The sequence below is a fragment of the Gavia stellata genome, chromosome 12, assembly GCF_030936135.1.
Source record: "Gavia stellata isolate bGavSte3 chromosome 12, bGavSte3.hap2, whole genome shotgun sequence".
NCBI lineage: Eukaryota > Metazoa > Chordata > Aves > Gaviiformes > Gaviidae > Gavia > Gavia stellata.
This window is the reverse complement of record NC_082605.1, coordinates 11,363,974-11,374,666: the sequence shown is the minus strand read 5'-3', so window position 1 is coordinate 11,374,666 and position 10,693 is coordinate 11,363,974. Positions and strand designations below refer to the sequence as shown.

At 45.3% G+C, this 10,693-nt stretch overlaps 1 protein-coding gene across 1 annotated transcript; it reads right to left on the bottom strand.

Moving 5' to 3' along the window:
• Positions 1-4,511: 4,511 nt before the first annotated feature.
• Positions 4,512-9,322, bottom strand: PDE12 (phosphodiesterase 12). Its single transcript, XM_009813196.2, has 3 exons — positions 8,066-9,322; positions 6,905-6,983; positions 4,512-6,162 (listed from the first exon to the last, which is right to left on the bottom strand). Exons 1-3 carry the CDS (start codon positions 9,320-9,322, stop codon positions 5,720-5,722), a joined length of 1,779 nt encoding a protein of 592 aa, XP_009811498.2. The 3' UTR covers positions 4,512-5,719.
• Positions 9,323-10,693: the final 1,371 nt, after the last annotated feature.

Below are 10,693 nucleotides of genomic sequence, written 5' to 3'. Positions count from 1 at the left end.
CAGGAAATCCTGAGTTCCAGTGGCTGAAATTTTTCATTGTGTAGCATCAAGTCCTATACTCAAACAATGGGTAAGTTCTACTGCACTGGGGAGTCAGTCTAGTAATATTTGTATACAAGAGTTTTTATTTCAGTGTATCAGATGGCCAGCTTAACTATAGAGAGCAAAACACTGAATAATGAGTTTTTTCTTTTATTTGGCCATGCTGACACAATTTATTCCTTGTATTTTCAGTACATGCATGATTGGCTTTTCATTTTTTTTCCAACATTAGGAGAATAGTTTAGCATGAATATTCAGATCTACATACGGACCAGAGCAAAAGGTTTGTTTTGTTTTTCTCACATGTAACTAACCTGATCACTCAATCCTACAACATAAATAGTAGTGGATATTTGTTGTTTTGTTTTGTGGTTTTTTTTTTTTTTTAAAAGGCTTCATGAACAACATAATCTAGAACTTGTTCTGCAGCAGTTTTGTAGATAGCCTGTGGGCTTTGGTTCAACTGTTTGCAAGCAGAACAAAAATGGGTTCTAAATGCATCAGGAATTAGCAACAAATGCTGTAAGCATTTCTACTTGCTTGGTTTGTTCTCAGTGTTTTCAACATACAGCAGTAAAACAATGTACTGGAGGCAATAGAATGCTACCAGGGCGCTTACAGCAATGGCCTGGCTTGTGTAAAAAGCGGTTTAGGGTTTTGCCAGTAATAAGAATTCAGAGCCCAGTTTGCAGTCCCTTGCTCATCTGAGTAACCTTTATGTTAAGGTCTGGACAAAGGCAATTTGAGTGCAATATAATGAAACTTTGCACATCACCTTGTCCCAGTATGTCTCTCCCAAGCTTGTCAAGAGTGGTATTGACAGGAGTCTTGAGTAAGAAATGACATTTGATATGCTGCTGTAGGACCTATGAATAAAGCTTAGCTATCAAATATGTTGTGCATTGTGCAGAAAAATTTTTAAAAGCATCAGGTTCTGTTAAGGGATCTGATGCAAATTCTGGGGAAGCTGAAATGTCTCAGGCTCTTACTGGGTGGGAGTTGAAAGTCTTGGAACAATTTTTTTGATGCTAGGAATGTGAGAAATGAGGCAACTACACAATTAATTTGATATGTTGAAAGATATGACTCCTTAGCATGTTGGGTATTTTCCCCTCCTTTTTTTCCTTCTTCTCTCGATCATACTTTGCCTTGTTGTTTGCTTTACCATGATACATAAATGCATTTTACTGAAAGCTTGAATTAGTCCTTTCAAAAATAGCAGTCATAGAAGAAATACTGATGTGTAAGAATTCAAGTACGAAGTGTCACAGGTGCCTGAGACCCCTTTGTCTGGTATGGACAAGGTCAGGGAAAAAAATAATGCAAGTTCCAAGTTGCCAGACCAGTCTGAAGGATCTGGCAGAACTTGGTTGTTTTTTGTACATACCAAATACACAGGTAAACTACAGTTCACAATAACCAGAACAACCCAGAACCTAGGCAAGTATCTGTTGTCTCCAGAAGGCCAGTCTTTCAGTGCTCTTCATTCTAGTAATGTTTCTGTGAGTGACAAATTTGTTCACAGCAGGAGCCAGTGTGAAAGAAACTCCTTCCTCTTGAGACAACAGCTAGTCAGAGCAGATGCTGGAGCAGTGCTCTCTTGAGTTTACTGCATCAGAGATAGGAAAGTCGATTTGAAAGCAAAGTGACATGTTCCTTTTTCCCTTCTTCCTTAATGGCTGGTCTGGGAAAGTAGAATAGCAAAACCAAAACCAACCAAACAAAAAAGCCACGCAAAAGAAAAACGCAACAGAAAAACCCCAACCCCACACACATTTGAAAAGATGCAAAGAGAATCTTGCCCAATTTTTTGATGTGAAGGATATGGAGCATTCCAGTTGCTGGAAGAGGAACACAGGTGAGTTTAGGTTTATGAAATAAAATGGAGACAAGCTTAATGGGGCTTCTACAAATCTGGCCTCTAGAGGTGATCTTGAGAAGAAGAATAAATTGCTGGGCAAGGTCCAGATGTGTAGGGGGAGCTAAAAGGGGAGCTGAAATCACATGTGAAGTAGGAAGCACCATATGTTACCTCTTGTAGACGTAAATACAGCTTGGGAACATAGGGGATATGGGCCAGAGGTGTACCTAACAGTTGCTTTTCACCCCCAAAAAACCCCACAATTCTTTTCCATTGTCACTTTTTCCTAACCTAGACCCTAGTGCTGCATTCTCACTCCAGAAAGGTCTGCCTCGTTCCTGACACATTGCTCCTATTGGCAGTAAGCCTGTGCTGCTGCATTTTACTAATTAAACCAGTGATACTTTGGAGAATCTCCAGCACTAGCTCATGTGGCTGAATTTCCTCCTGAAGACATTAAAGGATTATCTGCCATGTGCAGGGGCCATCTAATTTTACCGGGCCTGTTCCAGTGTGTGTTTTTCCCTTACTGCTTGCTTCCTGCAGATGCCAGCTTTCCTGTGCTCTCCCTCTCCTTGGCCTGCAAGGAGACAGAAGCAGCAGCCCCAGTACCGGTACAGGGAATGAGTGGGACTTGCTGTTTCTTGGAAGGGAGGCAGAATACCAGGCAAGTCTGTTCTCTGAGCCAGCTCCATCTTCTGGTGCTATGGAGAAGTTACAGGTTTTTCATGTTTTGGGTAAGACGAAACAACCCAGTTGCAATGGATAGGTACTTAAAAAGGAGAAAAATAATGGTGTTTTGAAGTTATAAGGGGAGCTGTTAGCCTATGTAAGTAATGCAATTTCACTTCCCGACTTAACAATTGCAATCTTACTATTCTACATGACTGAGACGTTTCTCTTGCCAGTCTACAAACCTGCATTACTCAGTGGAGTTTGGTTTTGGGTTTTTTTTTTTCCCCCTCAAATTTTTCAGAGCTGGCAAATCGTGGAAGACCTCTGACTCAGCTGTAATGTAGTAATTTTCAGTGTTTTTCCAAGGTGTTGATATTTAGATTTTCTTCTTGAGCAGATCTTCCAATTAATTTTTCTGCCCTTTAAGATGCCATATGCTTGCAAATGTTAAAACTTCAGGTGTAAGCTTTCCCTCATTTACTAAATTAGTAAATATTCTTTGCCCAGATATGAGGTTTACAGCCTCTGTTCAGTTTGCAAGATTTTCTCCTCACTCCTGTATCTTGAAGTTTAGTTATGAATCACTGATATCTTTGTTATCATCAACTTGGTAGTTTAGAAGAATACAGCCATCACCTTCAACTCATATGCAAGACTGAATTACACTTTACTTTTTAATTAGACTTCTCAGAGAACAGTAACTGATTAAGGACCCACCCAAAGTATTTAGGGTCCAATTTTACAGGATGAGTACTGTCCTTTGCTTTGTTGCAAAGATCTAACATAATTCATTGCCACTTTTATTGCCATGTTCTGTTTTGCTTCCATTTTTTATCTGAAGGCCCTTAGCTACCATTTGGCTTAGCTTAGCAAAAACTGAATTCTGAAGGTTTAAATATAAGCATGCCAAAGCCCATTACAATAAACAAGCACCCTTTCAATGAGGTCTTGTGTTACATTTTGTGGCAGATCAGCTTAAGCAAGTGAATGTCTTGTTCCAGGCCTTGATCACTTATTCCCACCTCCAAGCCTGTATCTTGCTATTTGGGCACAAGAGGCTGTATGGTGCATCAGCTCAGGGTATAATGACCCACTGAAATGATAATACAGCCAAGAAAATTAAAGGTCCTGTATTTTTAGCTGGATCACTTCCCTGTTTTAGTTTGATGTGGCATGAGCAGGAACAAGTAGCAAGAATTCAGAGGTGACAGAGCAGGATCAGGTAAGAGAGGTGGGGATGACAGGAACATGGATGGTAACTGCTTATGTTGCTGGAAAAAGCTACTTGCAAAGGATATATACATGAGATCTTTAGTAATACAGGCTTCTACTAACTTGTGTATTAGTGGAACAGTCCTTTTGTCAATTCCCATTTACCTGTGTTTTTACGTACAGCATTGGTAACAAAATTCTGGACAGTTCATGAGATTTGTCATCTTATGTCATGATGTTTGAGACATGCTTTGAGATGTATGGGTCTGGGGTTTTTTAGCCTTGTATGACCTCTGAGGCTAAACGTGCCTGTTGGCTTTACCACTGCAGATGTTTATGAGCACCAACTTGTTAGATGCTCAGATACTACAGTAACAAAAAGTAATTTTATTGGAAATAACACAGAGAAGGCTAGAGGGCAGATGTTTACAAGCTTCTGCAAAGCACCATCCTTCACAGTATAGCAGGTACTACCAACAAGAGATAGGACCAACAACCCTCAGCAATATGCTGCCTGAAAGTGACTACCTATTTTTTGTAGTATATAAAAAGTTTGGTGAATCCTAGCAATAACCTATGGTCTACCAGAATGCATCAGAGATGAGGAGCCAGTTGTGGAAGTACAGGGTACAGCCTTTTTATCAACCTGTGCAGACTTCTTTTGCCAAGAAAGACACCAGTAACTGGAAAGAAATCAAGTGACAACAGTGGCAGATAATTGAAAAGGGAAGTTTATTAGGTGAAAGAGGGAGATCTAGTGAAATGGTTTTCAAATGCTGTTTGTTTCATATGGACTAATGATGCAGGGAAAGCAGCTTGTTAAATGATTCATACCCCTCCAACACCTTCAATGAAGGTATAGATAATATACATTTCCTTACACCCAAACTATCTCCTACAAAATAGGGAAGACTAGACTATTTCTAGAAGGAAAAAATGTGGGAAAGACACTATTAAAAATTCAAGTCGTCTTTGTATGTAATAGAGGAACAAAAGAGAACAATCGTGATAAAGGGTTGCAATTCACTTGTGTTTCTTTTTAAAGATTTAGGCACAGATACCTAATGCACCGCATCATTAACTATTCTGTCCCCCCCACCATATGAAACCAGATTATATTGTTAAAAAGCTCCCTCCCATCCAGAGTTGGCTGTCCTAAACTTTAGTATTTCTTACATCACCAGTGACTATAAACAAGGAACAGATGTTCAAAGTAGATGCTACCTACACATGTAGTCAAATTTTATCAGGTGCTAAAGTTACACTCATTACCCATATTAAGTGGGTAAGCAAAATGCTTCCAAATCAATTATAATCTTGCATTTAAGATGGTTGATTGTTGACAGAAAGCCTGTTCAATTAAAGAACATCTTTTCAGAAGGTACTAGGTACGAGTACACTGTTCATGCCACTCAGTAAAAAATTGGATATAGTAATAGTAAGTGAACAAGACAATTTCTGAACTTACTTTAAAAATCTGTCTTGTCAAGACAGTAATTACAATAAGGTTGAATCAGCTAAAGCTGTTTGTTTTCACGTTCTGCATTTGGTTCTGAATTAAGCAGGGTTCAGTTTGTACATTGTCTTATAAACCAGATTAAATCCAGGTATCTTTTTTAACAAAATAATTCTTAATTCTTTAAAAACACCTATAAAAAGGTATATGATAATCCAGTTTTCAAACCCCACCCCCCATCTTAAATATATTTGGTTTTCCTATTAGCATATAAAAATGGTAGGGAAAAGCTGTCATGCAAATATTCTGAACGGTGTGATAATATTCACGAGAACCATTAAACACATGAATTTTTCAGTAATCCTTCTGACTTTCCTTTTAGTAGCGTACAAGCCAGGGTGTAACCTCAGTTCCCCAGCAGTAAATTAAATTTCTGATTTGAAAACCCCCAAAAGCACCATGCAAAAGCTGATCTACTTCCACTTTAAGTCACATATTAGTGCTATATGATCAGAAGGATGTGAAACACTTGGCAGAGCCTGGTGGGTTGTTACTTCTTCATGACTTGGCAATGGAATGACCTGTTCAACCTCTAGAGCATTTTTGTCTATGAAAATGTAGTCCAGACATCCATGAAACCCACCAACATAGTTTGTATAAGCAGGCTCTCCACAAGCACTTAGCAGTTTGAAAGGATGGCTTAGAGGCATATTGCACCTTTCTTCTTCACCGTTCGAGACCCAGTCTTCGTGATCTTCAGCAATGCCACCACTGTTAATAAAACTGTAAGTTCCAGATGACGGTGTACTATTAAAGTCTCCACAGAATATGACTGGTATGCTAGGATACAAATCACATGCTACGTGCTTGATGTGAGACAAGGCTACAGCAACTTGGATGAGACGGATGTTCCCACCTAAGAATATAAAAAGTATTACTTTAAATACTTCACGGTAGCACTGGAGGAATTTTCCAAGTTGCTCCTTTAAGCGTGTATCATGTATAGCTCTGAAACAGTAATCTCATTTTAAATTTTCTGTTCACTACACTTTAGAATAGTTTTCATACATAAAGAACTCTTTGAAGTTTGCCTAGGAGAGGCAGACAATGTTTTAATTTAAACTCACACATACAAAAAAACGCTGAACCTTAAACACCCATATTACAGCAGCTTTCCATTTCATGGCAACCATCCCAATTGTGTTCCTGAAAGGCACAGAACCAAAAGAAAACTAATTTAAAGAGAGGAAGCTCTTTTAAAAGCTTCTGTAGCCCAATGTGGTTGCCCTTCTGGCAGTACCCCAATATAACTCCTTCAGGTACAACAGGATTGGGAAGCCAGGGTCACACACAAAGCTATCTACATTTTATGGTCTACTCTTTGGGAGAATTGTGTGTAACATTATTTGCCTTGCTTTCAGCTGTATTCTACTGACTCCCAGGCAGACTAGAACAATCTTACTCTAACAAAAATACATAAACAAGCAGACCTAGTAGCTCAGCTTGATTCATCTAGATAAGAAGCAAGGCAAGAAACCTTCAGTTCCAGAAGAAAAGGTTATAGCTGCAAAAGAATGGGGGGAAAATCTTTTCTCCCTAGGAAGGACAAAACCCTGTACCAACCCGTTATCCTACATACAGGAACAGGACAAAGTTACCTTTTGGATGCCAGTATAGGTGGGTATTAGCTACACAAATCTTCCTGGAAGGATCAGTTGCAGACTGAAGAACTGAAACCTTCAAGAGAAAAAGCAATCTTTGGTAAGTCTTAAGTAGAGAGGCTATATATTTTAAGAAATGCAATAATTAGCTTATGCCTTTATGGTCCAGTTTAAAGAATCTGATAATTATAACTAATGAACAGTACAGCTCCTAAATTCAGTCTGTTTATCTTCTATATAAGGTCTGGAGATCAGCCAATATATTACCAATGTTACCACTACATCCAGGTATTTGACAAATGTTGTTTTGTCCTTAAGTGTCTGGTTTGGATGTATTTTTTCTTCCAATCCATTCCGTATTTTTTCATAAGATGTTGGCAATACTGTACCATTCTTAACTACTTTTACTTTCTATTCTCCCACCTCTGCAACAGAACTGGAGCTGTATCTCTGGTTTTAGCAAGCAAACTGTAGCACTGCATAGTCGTTAAACTGAACGTAAGTTTAGAGGTGATTTCATCTATCAAGGAAACCTTGTTAGTCCTACTCAGTCCACAAGTAGGAAACTTCTACCAATGAGTGTTTCTGAAATTCCTGACACAGACCTAGATCTTAGACGTTCGTACTTACAGGATAGCTTTGCTGGCAGGCCCACTGGCATCAACAAGCTCACAAACCTGTCCAACCTTATTTCTCTCCTTTGTGAAGTGGCATTATTAAAGCAAGCCAAATTAAGTTAATCTCATTTACAACTGATCTACAACATTTAAGCTTTATCAAATATGTATTCTGACATATGAGAGTAAGTAGTGAAAAACTTGGCAGCCAATACCACCATTGATACCTGGCCCATAATCTCAACAGCTGTCTTCATCTTAAAAGAAAAAAAGTAATTTTGCCTTTTTTACCAAATATTGGTAATTCCATATATCCAGTTCAGTAAAGCCTCAATATTTTGTTCTTGTTCCTAAGTTGCTCTTCTGCTCTGCTCATTACCCTAAACATACCACGGTTTTGTCTATATTTCAGACTGTTAATCCTTCGCCTCCTCCCTTCTCATATGGTTTGATGCTCAGCAAACCTAGCTTGGCTGGACCTGCCTGGAGACAGTGGGAAGAGGAGAGGGGAAAGAGGAAGAATGCACCTAAAAGCTGGTACCTGCAGCACAGATGATCTCTGCAGCACCTTCTCCTGCACCAAGGGGTACTTGGCCAGCTTATCACGCAACTCCTTGTGCAGCGGGTCCGAGAGCAGGGCTTCGCTGAAAGCTATGTCATGCTGGCTAAGGAGGCTGAACTTGTCCCTGCGGTAGAAAGTGGCCAGGCCTTCGTGCTGCTTCTCCTTGATCTTGAAGAGCCCTTCGAGTCCAAAAGCATCTAGGGCTGGAGCCAAGCTGTCCACGAAGACGGACTTATCCACTTCTTGCAAGCAGACGAGGTCGGCGCTGTAGCCCGCCAGCTCCTTCTTGAGCAGGTTCTGCCGGTAGTCGAGCTCCAGGGCGTACGGGGCGCAGTAGGGGTACAGCACGGTGCGGGAGAACTCCGTCTGGGCGTAGGTGTCGGCCAGGACGTTGTAGGAGACGGCGCGAACGGAGCCCTCGCCGCAGACCTTCTTGGTGTAGAGGTGCCGGGAGTCGAAGGTGCAGGCGCCGGGGCCGGCCTCCACGGGGCCGCTGCTCTCCACCTCGCGAGGCGGCCCGTAGCGCTGCGCTCCGTCCCCGGGCGTGCACCGCAGCTTCAGCCGCAGCCCGACCAGCGCGTTGGAAGGCGTGAAGACCCGCTCGGCGCCCGCCGCCGCCTCCACCCAGGCCGGGCCGCCGTCGCCCGCCGCCGCCTCCCCGCCGGCCTCGGGCCGCTGCTCGCGGTACCAGCGGAAGAGGCAGTGCTGCGGCGCGGCGAACTCGGCACTCACCTTGGGGCACACGGGGAAGCCGGCGAGGAGCGAGCGCGGCAGCCGGAGCTCGGTGAGGGTCGGGGGGTTGCGCTCCACGCGGTACTGCGCCTCCCCGATCTGCAGCACGGCGCCGTCCTGCCAGGCCGCCGCGTTGGGCACCTCCTCAGCCACCGCCTCCCCGTCGCGGGAGAAGAGCCGCACGGCCGGCGCCGCCGCCGCGGCCTCCCCCGCCGGGCCGGAGGCCTTCTTGCTCTTCTTCGCCGCCCTGGCGTGGCCCTTGGCGGCGTTGGTGGCGATGCGGGCCAGCGCCCGGCCCAGCGGCTCCGCCTGGTCCCGCTGCATGTGCTTGGCGCTGCCGTCGGGGAGCACGAACCGCAGGCTCAGCTTGGGCTCGGACGGCACGCACCGCACCACGGCCCGCTCCATGGCGCCGCGGGCGGCGGGCAGGCGGTCGCCACCGGCGAGGACGGCGGCGGGCGAGCCGCGGAGCCTCCCGAGGGCGGAGCGCAGCCTGCGCCACATGGAGCCGGCGCCGCGGCTCGCCCGCTTCCGAGAGGCGCGACCGGAAACGACCAGCCGCGCGCGGCCTCGTCGGCGGGGCGGGGCGGAGCGGCGCTCCCGACAGCCACTGCTCGCGCCCGACGGCGGGGCGGGGAGCTGCGCGGGGGCGGGGAGCTGCGCGAGGGCGGGGAGCTGCGCGGGGGCGGGGAGCTGCGCGAGGGCGGGGGCGTGTGGCCTGTGGGCGGCGGCGGGAGCGCCAGCGCCTCGTCGGGGCCGGACCGCCGCGCCGCGTCGGCCTTCCTCGCTGTGGTGTGTTGTTGGCCCCGTCCTCAGGGACTGACCTGCCCGCGCGGTGTCAGTGAGGCTGTCTGGGGAAACAGCGGGTTCTGTTCTCTCCGCAGCGAGATCCCGTCCCCTCAGGAACGCTTCGCGTCCGCCTGGCAGACGGCTGTCTGAAAAGTGGTCGTTTTCCCACGTAACGTGTAGGTGCGTGCAAACTGTTGACGGATAAAAATCCCTTGATATCAAGGGTTTGGGTTCGTTTTCGGTTTGTGAGAGAGCATTTCATGTCTGGAGTGGAACTTCAAACCGCAGAGTCCTGGGCTGCTAACATGTCTTGGGCAGGTGCCCAGGACTTTCTAAAATGGGTCTAAAACTCCCTCCAGCTGTTCTTGCAGTCTCTGCCCACACAGATACAAAATTAGGATTTTAAAGTCTCTTTGCCAAATGTGGGCAAGTGGGTAGAAAATCTCTGGATTTTCTTAAAGTTTCCATTTATAGTTCAACAAAATGTAGCAGATTAGCAACAGCTATCTGATGCGTGAGGGTATTATAATTTCTTAAGTATTCTTGCTGTGATCTGGGACAAGAAGGTTTTTATCTGTTTTCTGCAGGCAGGACGCTGGAGCAGAGACTTACTGGCTTGCTTGGGCTATATTAAGCCCTGTGGCAGGCTAGGAAATTTAAGGTAAGGTTTTCCCAAGCCTTTGCTGCTTTTTTTTTTTTTTTTAATGACAAGAGTGTATTAGTAGTTTGGATAGTACAAAGTGCAACAAACACCCTTTCTGTGAATAAACATGCTTTGAATGAGCATTCCGTTTCGCGCAGGTGAGCCGTGTTAACAGCCGGGATCTAGGCAGGAGCGACTCCCTTTTAAGGGCTGCGCTGCTCTGTTTTCACGGGAGAGGTCTGCTCCCAAAGCTGAGGGGACACGGTTAAAGGTCTGGCCGTGCAGCGGGCGGTTTGGCACGCAGGCCGTCTGGGAGCCGAGACGGGCGGTGGGTAATGCCAGGGGTGGCCGGGCGCTCCGGGGGGTTGGCGGGGTGGGCGCTAATTAGCCGCGCGCGTGGCTGAGGCGGCCTTGAACCCGCGCGGTGCCTCCGGCGCTGGAAA